At 37.2% G+C, this 13,739-nt stretch overlaps 1 protein-coding gene across 1 annotated transcript in view; it reads right to left on the bottom strand.

Annotated features, from left to right (window-relative positions):
- The window catches only part of TTC6 (tetratricopeptide repeat domain 6), a 146,747-nt gene that overhangs the window by 78,396 nt on the left and 54,612 nt on the right, over nucleotides 1–13,739 (bottom strand). Inside the window, exon 6 of the mRNA XM_064486402.1 lies at nucleotides 10,413–10,607. Within this exon, the coding sequence (XP_064342472.1) occupies nucleotides 10,413–10,607 (195 nt within the window). The remainder of the gene's footprint in view (nucleotides 1–10,412; nucleotides 10,608–13,739) is intronic.

Raw genomic sequence — 13,739 nt, 5'->3', positions numbered from 1 at the left:
TTTATTTCCAGAGAAAAGAATCAATCCTTTCTAAAGTTCTCCCCTCTAGAGACCACTATCACCTCAGTGGTTCAGGTTGAAAATTTCCTCATTTCCAATGCTCCCAAACTCCCAACAATAATTACTGGTCCTGATCCTTCTCCCTCCAGACTGTCTCTACCTTCCATTGCATTTTCTGTCAACTGAGTCCTATGATAACATCTTTGCTGTCCCTCACCTCTCAGTTTTTCCTCTTCCAACCCATGCTATATACATACCCCTGCCATTGTTGTCTTCAGTCATCCCCTTTCAAATACTTTAATGACTACACACACCATGTAAAACCCAAGCTCTTGAGCCTGGTAGTCAGGGTCCCCCACAGTATGGGCACCATCTACCTTATCAATCCTACTTTCCTCCTCTGACACCTGGCCCATCTACATTCACTACACAAAAGGGGCCCTGAGTGCTGAGATTACTAGCAGTGCAACAGGGGAGACGGGCAAACTTAACGATAATACAGTGTGGCTGTGAAAATGTTGAAAACAAGATTTTCAGATCTCAATCTTCCATGAGGCCTTTACAAAGACCCTCTACCCAGTCAAAATTCATCTTTGCCACCCTAGTTTTCCTGACACATTTGATCTGTAATTTCGTTGCACAATAAAATACATTTTAGTCTGTATTTTTCTATTTTTCTCAGTAGATTATAGGCTGGTTGGGTGGGGTAGGGGGAGGAGTGATTCTTATTCATTTTCTATCTCGTGAATATAGAAGATACTCAGTAAGTACTATTTAATACCGTAGTTGAAAAGTCCCACAGCCAAAGCCAGCCCAGACCCTGCCCGGAGAAATTGAGAATCATGGGTTGGCATGATGTACTGCAGTGGTTCTCAAAGTGTGTTCCCTAACCAGCATCATGAGCATCACATAGGAACTTGCTAGACATAAACATTTTTGAGCCCTATCACACCTAATGAAACAGAAGATCTAGGGATGGGATGGAACCCATCTATGTTTTAACCAGCCCTACAGTTGATTCTGGTGCACGATGAAGTTTGAAACCACTGATGTACTGCAATCTTTCCTAAAAGAGACTGATCATAAGAATACCCTGGGATGCTTGTCAAATCTATAGCTTCCTGGATACCTCCAATGGAGATTCTAATTCAGTAGGTTTGGAATAGAACCTGAGAACTGATACACTTAAACACTCCAATTGGTCCTCACCCTCAGGAGAAACCTAAAGATCACTGCTATTGTGAGAAGAGCTAGCCTTTGGAATGAGGTTAAAACCAGGATTTTAGCCGAGTTTGGCCACTTGATGTGCTGTGTTGGATAAGTCACTTTTCCTCCCTAACTCTCAGTTTCCTCATTTATGAACAGCAACAGTGATCCGGTCTTTCAGGGTCTAATGCTTAGAAAGAGTGTATGTCAAGAGTTGCGTAAAATACAAATAGTAAGTGGTTGATACTACCATCATTTTTGTTATTAATACTGACGGGGCTGAATGAAGGAAACCAGCCCACTTATCTCAGAGTGAGTTACACCTCCTTCTCAGTCAACAGTGGTCTCCCATGGGGCCAGAGATATAAAACGTATTTCTTATTGCATGTTGTCAAAGAAGTTTGGAAAACATTTGCTCTGGGATGTTAGCACTCTTAAAAAAAAAATCTCCACACACACCTCCTAGAAGTTACATAAGAGTGATTGTGAGCGCCATCCTGTGAAGCGTGGAGAAGGGTTCTCCCCCCAGCGACCTTCTCCCGTCCTTGGTGTGACTCTAGCAGAGAAGTCCCCCATCACATCTTCACTTCACTATCTCTTCCTTAGAAAATTTACTTTGGAGAAGACTTCACAGGATGGAACTCACAGTCACTTTTATGCAACTCAAAACAGATGTTTGCAGGGATACTTTAAGAGTGTTCACGTACAACGGTTTTGCCAAAGTAATACTTACATGCAATAGAGTATTCTATCCTAGAGATCATTTCTTTAAGGTGCTCACAGCAAGCCACTAAATTCACTTCACAGTCCACTTACTGGGTCACAATCCACAACTTAGAGAACAGTAGCTTACAAAGAATGTTGTTTGAAAAGAAAACTCCTAGGTCTAGAAAAGACTTTAGGAGTTCATCTTCTTAAAGATGCTAATCCACAAATAATTTTCTTTAGTAATGTCTGTAAAATCGACAGCAGAGGCAATGAATACTTTCAATACTTTAAAAAATTCAGGGAATATAGTCTTAATAAAATAATAAATCTGAAGACGAATGAGAGTATAACTATATAGAATTTTTTTACAAAACATGATTAGGGAGGGGGGATTTTATTTTGAATCAGTGTAACATCATTGCTACATGCAAACAGTGACATCTGGTGGAATGATATTGCTTTGCTTAAAAAATCCCAGCTTTCAGATTATTTCCAGTAGTTATGAAGTCAGTTATGAAATCAGACGAATTTCCAAATAATTCCCTTTTTTGGCATTTCTATGTAAAAACAAAAACACACTAGTCTCATATCTTATCAATTACTGATAGTGCATACTAAAATAAATTTGTTATCCCAATCTATATTTTTAAAAATATGCTTAAGGCTTAGTTAGGCATAGGGGCTACTTGTTGACAATGAATATAATAAAAATCTATTGGATATTATTGATTCTAGTTCTAACTCTGCCACCAGCTGTGATTTGGGCTGCAAAATTTTGCCTCTGTTTCCTCATCTGTAATATGAGATGGTTAGCCTAGAGAAAGGCTAAGATGTCTTACAGCTCTGATACATGTGCTTCTGTCACATATATCACCAGCTAGACCTCAAACAGGGATTAAGTCTTACATTCTTCAGCATTATATCATTGGTCATTTCCTGGATTATGCAGCAAGGAGCAAGTCCAAGTAAGGGGGGTGGGGCCAGGGCCAGGATTAGACCTGACCATTGAGGAATGGCAGACAATGCAGGTGAGGAAGAGTCAGTCCCAGATACCCACACTGGAAGGAATGTAGAGCCGAAGACAAAACACAGTATCCCAAATGCAGAGCTGCAGACCACAGGTGGTGGTGTACCACGAGTGACCTCAGAAAGGTCTAGCTTAAGATAATGTCACATTCTAGTCGGGGATGGGCGGTGGGGACAACCAGTGACAGGGAATACAGATACAGGCAGTATTCAGTGAAAGCTTTTAATAATTAAGTAATTAATATCAGGGAAGTCTCCCTCAGCAAGGCCCCAGGGCTGGCCCAGGACTCAGAAACAGGATTTCAGTTCCTAAGAGGGAACAAGCAATACAAGATAGAACACTCGCCCCTAAAAAAGCAGAAACCTTGCTTCCAAAAGTAGGTCACAATAGACCAAATATGAAACATCTAAGGTCAGTAAAATATGATTCTTCCTAGTTTGTATCAGATTAAATCTGAAAATAAGAGGAGAAGGAGTACTCAGAGTGAAACATAAAGAGAGAAAAATAAAAGGGATTTTCACAAGTTCACAAAGCAGCAGGACATAATGAAAACTACATTAGAATCAGAGAGACCTGGGTCTGAATTCTAGCTTAGTCATTTAATCTCTGAACTGCATTTTCTTCATTTGGGAAATAGAATAATTTTTATCTACATCACAGAGTTGCTGTTAATACTAAATTATGAAATAAATGCACCAAAATACATTTTCTATTAGATAATTTTCTGTTTTTCTATTCAAATATTGTTACCCTATTGGGGGGATGGGGGGCTCAGATAAAATCTTTCTAATGGAAGCATATCTTATATAGTTGATTTGTAAGCTATGTGTAGTACAGATAAGTCAAATTAATTACTCTTGTGCCCGTTCTTCAGTTTTAAAATAAAATTTCTCAAAGTAATACAAGCTGTCAAAACAACTTTAATGTTATTTTTGTAAAATGTATGCATATGCAATACGTGTGCATGCACAGAAAAAAAGCCTTGAATAATCTTTGCCATATAGAAAATCCATTAGGAAAAGGTTAGTTTCTAGTACAACAGTTTCAACAATCACAGAGAAAAACTGTAGAGACAAAATTTTCAGATCCTGTCCCCTCCCACCTCCTATACATTTCATGGTTCTGAATGCTTGAATAGTAATATAAACCTGCATCTCTGATTCTCCTACTTAAGATCTAAAAGTAGTATTCCAAAGCCTCCAAGAATAGTCAAGAATTGTCAGGTAAACCTAACTGATATTGACTTTGGGCAGACAGAAATGACCTATCTTCATTCAAAGATGAGCACACAGGAAAATCCAATATGGGTTCAATGAAGAGAGTCTGCAAAGTATAAGAAAGAAACAGAGGACTCTCCCCTTGAGAGTGTACTATCCATCTCATAATAAACCCTCACTTTAACAAGAAAGAAAAGAAAAGAAAAGAAAAGAAAAGAAAAGAAAAGAAAAGAAAAGAAAAGATCAAAAAATTATATGAAAAACATTCTGTCCAAAAAGATTTATTATAGAAATCAAAAAATATTTTTGAAAAGGTCTGCTTTGTGCTGTCAAGGAAATTTTTTTGATGCTTTCAGGAAACAGGTGGAAGACAAAAGACATGGATTTTTCTTAGGAGTCTGATAAAATTTTAAAAATTAGAAAAATGCCTTAGTGATATTCAAATGGTAATTAGAACAATTTTTTTTATATTTGCACTTCAGAAAATGAAATCATTGATACGCAACAGAGGTTTGAGAGATGAATGAAGGCAAAGGGGTGATAAATATAGATGATAGATAGTGAAGATTCAACATAAGGCTAATTAATATTCCTGAAGAAATATACCTAATAAACAGATGGAAACACTACTCAAAATAAAACAGAAAAAGCCCTAAACTGAAGAGCTGTATTTGCTATCAAAAAGGCTTTCCATGCACCAGGAAAATGTAATCAGAAAACAATCCACTCCCAAACATATGCTAGTGAAATTACTTAATTTAAAGCAAAATTTAAATCCTGTAAGCATCTATGAGTGAAGGTGAAACATCACATGCAAATAAAATAAAAACAGGAGGGCTTCAGATTTCTGTCTCACAACATTAGGTATCAGATAATGATACCAAAAAAACACATAGACAAATGTTGACAAATACAATAGATTATAGGAAATAGCAAAGAAGCAAAAAAGGGAGAGAGACTACAAAATTAGATGACAAGAATAATACCAAGTACATGTGATATAATAATAAACATGGGGTGATCCAACCTACTATAAGAAGAGTAATTTCTGATTGGTTAAAAAATATTCAATACTATGTAATCTACAGGGGACACAACTAAGAAAAATAAAAATAAAAGAAAGGGCAAATATATACAACATAAACAGAGAAAAAATAAGACAAATAAGAGTTTCACTTTTTAGTGATTTGGTGTACAATCTATAAGGAAAGCAGAGGGATCACAGTTAACAGTTTCCTGAATTTTCTTCCATGCAAAACATTTCTTTGTATTCAATCACATATCTATTATATACTTAGTTCTAACTCCTTTCAATGCACAGAGCTCTTACCTTATTCTTTATTGCAATTGCAGTAAATATATCCCATCACTGGGTGTGCTATAAAAAAAGCTTCCACTGAGGGACACTTGTTTCCAGTTTTTAGTTATTATAATGACAATGAAGGTCTTTATTCATTTATCTTAGTAAACGACAGTTATCAGCATACAGGTCATCTATAAAGCTATGATCCTGGATAAGATTACCCCGAAAGTACAGGTAGAGGAGAAAATGGGTCCCAGGATAAGCTTTGGGTGCTCCACTGTTTAGAAGTCAAGAGATGAGGAGACATCAGCAAGGGAGACTAGAAGACAAAGCAAAGGAGACAAGAATAGAACCAAGAAAGTGTGCAGCCCCGAAGGCCAAGGGATAAAACTGATTTAAGGACAAGCAAGTGACCCACTGTGCTAAATGCTGAGAAGTCATGATGAGGACAGTGGTGTCTTAAAGCAAATCTGATCATGTCATTCTTCCTCAAAAAATCCTATCAATGGCTTCCCAATACACTGTGAATAAAAATCTCTCCCCCAAGTCCTCAACCACACACTCTTACATACACATAGAGGACATCAATAAACCTGAGATGACCTGACCCTTGTGTCCTCTCCAGCATCAGCTGCATCTCTGCTCCTTCTAGTCTCTAATCCTGGACACCTTTTCAGTTCTCAGATGGGCTCCAACGGTCCACAGCAGAGAGAGACAAACTTTAATGTGCGTACAGATCGTCTGTATCTCTAACGAGCTCCCAGGTGATGGTGATGCTGCTACACTTCTGAGTAGTAGGAACTAAAAAAACTCTTTCCTCTCTTCCCAGCTATCTTCTATTCATCCCTCAGACTTCAATTTAAGTATCATTTCCTCAAACTTCCTCAGATATATGTTTCCATACACACTGCACGTCTGCATACTAATTGTCTCGCTCACAATAATGAATTCGTCACCTTCCTTCTCTGCTAGTCTTCAAATTCTGAGGGCAGGGATTAGGTTTCTCCTGTTTGTAGATGCTTTCCTAGTGCCTAACTCTATGTCTGCCACACAGTAGGTACACAAAAAATATTTGCTGGTCAATTTAAGTGATTATTCAGATCTGTATCTCCTGACAGAGAGAGATAATTACAATATAGTAAGTTTTAAAAATCAGGTTACAAAACATTATTTACATAGCATTATCTAAGTTTTGTTCCATATGATTTACCTGCATACAGAAAAGTCCAGAATCATGTATTTAAGAACAGTATTAATTCTCAATGGCAACATTTTCAGTAATTGTTTTCTTTTTTGCATTTCCTTGCATATTTGTACATATCTGCTAAAATACTGTATTTTTATTATTATTTTGTAGCAAAATAATAAATTAAATTAAACACTGAATTCTCACATTTAACCTTTGTTTTTCTAATTGTTGCTGTTGTAGTCACTTCTGTGTTAATGTACAGAACAGTCGGTCCACATTTTTCTAAAATGTGACTAGGAATTTCCCTTGTCGTCTGAAGCTAAGTTGAAGGCTAAATCTGGGATCTACAATCCAAGCAGTGCTCACCACCAGGAAGCTGGCTGCAGGGGGGCCTGACTGGAGCCGGTCAGCCAGTGCTTGTTAGGACAGCATTTTTGCCACCAACTCTCTGTTTATGGACAGTGGATCAACAAAATGCACAAGCAATTTTACACAGAAAAATCAGTGACACAGAATGTAAGTCCATAAACAGACACAATAACACACTGGAATTTAAGGTATGAAAAGCTGGCATTTCAAATTCATGAGAAAAAGAGGATTTATTGAATAAACAAAGTTGTGCAACTGCCCAGTCATTTGGGAAAGAAATGATAATGCTTCTTCTTCTTATCAAAGTAACCAAAGGTATGTGAAAGACTCAATTTTTTAAGAGAAAGCCATAAAATTACTCAAAAAAAATGAAAGAATATATTTAAATTTAAATATAGGAAAGCCCTTTCTAAGAATAACACCAAAACTAGAATACATAAAGGAAACTATTGGTAGTTTTTACTACTTCTGTATTAGCATAAAACACCATAAACGAAACTGAAAAGCAAACAATAAAGTAAAAAAAAAAAGTCTACATTATATATGACAGATAAAAAAGAACACCTACAAATCAGTAAGAAAAAGATGAATGTAACTCAACAGAATATGAATTGGTAATTCTCAAAAGGAGGAAAATAACCAAGAGACACCTAAAAATATGCTCCACCTCACTAGAAATGAATAAAAACATAAGTTTAAAAGGTTGAAAGGAAATGAACAATGTCATAAATTGTTGGTAGGCATACAAGTTGGTATAATTTTTCTAGAGAGAAGTCTAGCAATATACATCAAAAATTTTAAAGCAAAAAGTTAAGTAAGTAATGGCACACCTAGGAACTTTCTTACACTGCAGCTTTGTTAAGTTAGTGAATATTATGAAAATAATTTAAACGTTCACACATAATTTTGAGGGAAAAATATCAGTCTATAGAATGCCATATATGGTTTAAACACATGTATGCATACACAAGAGATGTTCAGAAGGCTATTCACCAAACTGCTAACATGGATCTGTATTTAAACAGTTTTAATAATTTCCCTAATTTTAAAACCCAAAATCTAAAATTTCATGTTAAGAATTCTAATTCTTAGATATCTATAAACTCCTTACAATACAGAAATTTTAAAAGTAAAAGTATGATCAATATGGAATATTTTTTAGTTCTTACCAAAATTACTATTTAGCAAAATAAACATAAGTTTGAACAGTACATTGCTAATTTAAATAAACGTATGTACCCATGTTATTCAATTGAAATATCCTTGGTATTTCCCACAAATAACAATTACTATATGCAAAATTAAGAAAGCATTAAAACTATATAACTACAAGTATTATGCTTTGTAGTTAACTGTTCATTGCACAGAAAAACCAAAAAGCCACCAAGTAAAAGGGTATTCATTTTGTGTTCACTATTACCTTTCTTGAGAAAGCTTATTAGCGCAGAAAAAATTATACATTTCTCTGAACTTGTAGGCTCAGCAGACAGATATATTTTGAAAAGGTTAAGCTATGTTTAGCAAGGTAATCCTCAAGAGATGGATGCCAGAGAATTAAATATTCAGTACTTAAATTAACTTCTTATTTGGTACTTAGGAACAAATTGCCAAGAATTATCATCATCAAATAGAACATTTATTGACTCTCTTGGAAAAAGAAAGTGAGATCTACTTGAAGAAAAAAAATTTAGAATTGGAAAGAAACCAGTATTTTTAACACTTCGCATGAATAATAGAAGCTGTAAGTCCTCAAAAGGATGCTTGGCTGGCACAGTGCTAATGGAAATGATTCAAAATAGTTTCTTGACTACCAGATTATGTTTACATCTTTATTTTCTCCACTCTCAGCTTTAGGCTTAAAGACATCCCAAAGAAGTCATACAGATCTGCTATTTCCTATCAGAGATACCAGAGCAATTTTGAAACTTCCGAAATTCTTCACATACAATTTTATTCATAAAATTATGAATAACACATTAATCCTTTAAAAAATCTTTCTGCGTAAATAGAAAGTGAACATGAAAATGACCTTCTTTTAGGGACTGAAAATGAAAAGCATTGTGATTACTAAACACAGGGAAACCAGATGACTATAAACCTTAGAAGAATGCAATAAAATGTTAAAATTTTTACTGAAAGTAAAGTTTGAGGAAATGGGAACAGAACATAGCATGAAAAGTGGGGATAAGTTATTAATTTGTTGATAGTGTAGTTAAAAGTGACCTTTCAAAATACTATTCTCATATATTTAGAAAAGTTAAAATATAACACTAAAAACACATCTACTTAAATTTAACTTAATATTTAATATTTTATTAATGTTAAAATACGTTGTAGATGATTTTTCAGGATTCCTACCGGCTGTCCTGAAAGGCAAGCGAGTTTAGAGTATGCTTTCTCCATGTGCAGGTGGTATCGCCCCTAAGGGAGTGAAAATTGGTGGCTGGCAGGGAGTGAGGGGAGTGACAAGAGCTCTATCTTTTTATGTGTAAGGCACAAATATACATACAGTACCAGAAACAGATACACAATATATCTAGGGTATTACAATTTAATGGGGATGGAAACTGGGGACGGGGAGTCTAAAAAAGCCTTCTTAAGGGGTGATAATGAAAAAACATTTGAGAAAATCTATGCTAAACAAATCTGGATTCTAATCACTATCTAAAGGTAAGAACTTGGGCAAGTAACCTGATATTATAAAGTCTAAGTTTCCTCATGAATAAAATGGAAATTATGGCTTCTCTTACAGCTAACAATTTTAACAGGGAAGACGTGAAGAGCACAGCACAGTGCAATGAACATAGTTTCTGTTAAGTAAATGTTAGCCCCCTTCATTTTTCTCCTCTCACTTGAGGATGTTATAAATTATATACTCTCTGCAAAAGAATACTCAGGTTCCAAAGCAGAGCGAGACAAGGCAACATGGAAAAAAACACCACAGGAAATGACTTTTGTACATGATCCCCAGATCAAGTATGCCCAATGATGGTGAAATCTGAAAACTGGTTTCAGCTCCCAAATCTGTGCTGTTCTTGGCTATACAAGCTTGGCAAAGTTGCTTGATTTTTATGAGCTTCAGTTTCCATACCTGTACTCCACAGGGCTGTTAAGAAGAACAGATGAGATCATGTATGTCACATTCTTTGGGAACGATAAACCACTAAACTGAAGTTACCTTACAATAGGGCATGTTTCATGTCAATAATGGCAGGAAATGAAGACACTGACACTGAAGACTGTGTACGTCCTGGGAAGGGATGGGGAGGACAAAAACTGCTCCTCCCTAGTGCCCAAGAACAGAAGCAAGTCTTCACAATCCAAGCCTCACAGGCAGACATTTGTTGACAGTTTAAATTTAGTTTAAAACAAAATTACTAGTGGAACCCTTACCTAACTCTTTGCTCTTCATCTGTATAGTGACCACCAAAGAAAGAGGTCCCAAATACTCTAATTACGGTATTGTGGCCTTTCTTGTCAGCTGTATGATACACGCGAGAAGCCACCTGCAAGTCAATGGGGAGCTCCTGGGCAGGGACCGTGGCACACAGATCATGAAGGGTTGGACTGGAGTAGTCTTGTGGAATTCTGCAGCAGAGATAAGAAAGTGGGCTTCTTTTAATAATTCTGTACTCTCGCTCTTTAGACATAAAATACATTTAAAATTGACAGTTTAGTTCAGGCCCTAAAAAGGATGCCTAATGTAGGAGATCACATTTAAAACTATAACAGTAGTTTATAGCAAATTTAATATTACAATCTCAGGTGATTGATCAGATCTTCAGTCATATATCCAACTGCCTGCTAAAGATCTCAACCTGTATGTCTTACAGATACCTCAGAATCAACAGGTCCAAAAGTAAACTCATTATCCTCCCACCCCACCCAAATCTCTTCTCTCTCGAATTTTCTAATTCAGTCAGTGACAACATAACTAGCCATCATACAGTCCTCCTTTGCTACTCAGCTCAAATGCTAATGTCAGGACACTATCCATTAACTAGCATCAATGGAAACCTGACTCTCTCTAAGTTAACATGGCATTTTCCTTCCCACCAGGCTAGAACTTGCCTCCCTCCTGCCTTTCCAAAGTGGAGAAGAGGGCATATGATCTGCTTTCTTACTCCCCAGGGTCACATGCCATCCAATCCAATCCACAAATGCTTTTTGAGAATATACTATGTACCAGATTTTGTGCTAGGCAATCTACACACATCGTCTCTAACTTTCACAATGACACTATATGGGAGGTAGTAGTATCCTTATTTTGGAGCAGGCTTATTTTGGATAGGTCGCAAAATTAGTGAGTGTCTATTAGGATCTAAACACAGTACTGCTAAGTATATGTCAGATTTGTTTCCAATAATGCCTATTAATGACCCCTGAGTAGTGCCCCATCTCCACCTCCCTACTAAAGTTATACTTTTACATTAACCAAATGACGACCTTCTCTTCCAACGAAATCAAAGGAATTCTAGATTGTGCAAATGAAATGAACATGAGCTTTTTAGTTCGTTGTCTCTATGACCTCTAAGCCACAACTGGCAGTATCGATGACCCTTCTTGAAATTGCTCTTCCTCCATAAGCTTTTTTTAAGCCTGCACTGTCCCAGCTTTCCATCCAGCTTTCAAATTCATCATAATTTGACTTAGTCATTGGTTTTTCTTTTGCCATCTTCTGAACTTGGGTATGGCTTCCAAGATCAAACTACTCTTTCTACACTGGAATCGTCATCTTCGGTGTTCCAGCAACTTCCTCCGTGCTGAGAGCTCCCAAATCCTACTTCTGGTATCCCTATCTCACCTACATGCCTCATTATCAAAGTACAAAACACTAGAGCCATCTCTGTCTCCTCTGCCCTTCATCAGCTTATCTGATGAACAACTGAGTTTCTCCCTTGCACAGAGTTGCTCCTTCTCCCTCCTCACTTCCACCACGCTCCAGTCCACGTCCTCATCACTTCAGCCTGCATCAGTGAAGGTCTGCCAGCTGGACTGAGCACTGCACCCTCTGTCTCTTCCCCCCCCTTCCATACCTTCTGCAAAAACCTATCACATAGATCTTTAAATATTCTTCTACCCTGCACAATGGCTCTTTGTTGCTTGCGCCTTTCATTCGACTTTCTCTAAGTTTCGAGCCTCGTAACATCGGGCCCCACTTCTAGCATAGTGGTTAAGACTGTAGACTCTGCAGTCAAACTATCTCTGTTCAAATCCTGTTTAAAATTCTCACTTGGCCATAAGCAAGTCAATTAATTTCTTTAAAATCAGCTAAGTTGGGAACAATTTTAGTGCATCCTGGGTAAAGCTGCTTTGAGAAAGAAAGGAGTGCATTTAAAACAGTATCTCTCACGTGGCAGGTGTGAGCTTTTATTTTCAGTCTACTGGACAATTCACAGGGCCAGCAAGACCTCTCAGTTCTTTCAGTTATGGATATCCTTTAGTCTGTGCCTAAGCATTCTGCAAACAATACCTCAAGGACAAGCCTCTCTACAAACTCTTCTTTTCTTTCCTACAAATATCTCTTTTCACACAGTACCCTATTCTTGTCCACTCATTCCCACCCTTCGTCTAATGGGTTAGGTGGGTCCATCCACTGACTGCTCCACATGCTGGTCAGCAGCACAGTATCAGTGTAGACTTTGGGGTTGGCTGGGCCTGGATCAGGATCCTCGTTCTGACACTTGCAAACGGTATCACTGGCCTCTCTGAAGGTCTTCTATAAAATGAGGATAGAAATTCTTAACTCCTGCCTTGTAAAAATTGGTAACAACAACAGTTGCTGATCTCTGAAGCTCTTAAGAAATGGCTGCTTAGTTTTATTGCTGTTGTTATTTACTTGCACTACACAGGACCTAACCCACTGCTAGGCACCATGTGTACATTATTCAATCACTAATAATCAGAGTGGTTTATGTCATTTCCAAAACAGCACAGGGCCCAACAAAAACAGGACATGAAATCTGCACACGTTTGAGTGGGGGAGGAAAAGAGAGGTAAATCTAAAGCATTTGGAAATGCCTGAGACAGAGACATAGCTCGGGCAGTGAAAATGGGTCTCCAGGAGGCCAAGGATCCCAGGCACTCAGGGCTCCTAAGAAAGGACCGGAAAAAAAGAGGAGAGAAAAAGGTGAGTTCTGATGTCAAGCTCACCTACATTTTCACTCTGTCTGGGACAGGTCCTGGCTAGTGGCATGTTCTTGAGATTACACTACAGATTTTTTTTTCCTTAAAAAAGCATCAGAACCCATCTGAATTCCTGTGTCCCTGTGACACTCTATAGTAGACATCTGCTCTCCCTTGGCTATTGAGCTTTAGCTTTTTAGCTATTTAGTTATTTATAACACTACGTTTTCAAGAGATGGCTGAATTCCCAAGAAAACAATTTAATGCGGAGGCTAGTCACTGGTAAGAAAAGTGAGGGGAAAAAAACTGAGTAGGGAAGAAGGAGCAGTGAATGAAAGATTTTCTAAAACTCTCCTTTGTTATATAAACTTTTTAAATACCAGATTTTTATTCCTCTGCATCTCATTCTTATTTCTTTGCAATGGAGATTTCTAATTTTCAGTTTTAATGAATTAACACAGTACTATATATATCAAAAAGATCTACAAATATTTTTGGCATGCTCAAGAAAGGCTGTGTGTTTTTATAGCACACTCTCCTTAAACAGGACTATTTGTCATTCTTTGAAACACTAAGACATAAAAAAGAAAAGAC

The sequence above is a fragment of the Camelus dromedarius genome, chromosome 5 (genome assembly GCF_036321535.1).
Source record: "Camelus dromedarius isolate mCamDro1 chromosome 5, mCamDro1.pat, whole genome shotgun sequence".
NCBI classification, from domain to species: Eukaryota; Metazoa; Chordata; class Mammalia; order Artiodactyla; family Camelidae; genus Camelus; species Camelus dromedarius.
This window is presented reverse-complemented; position numbering and strand designations above follow the sequence as displayed.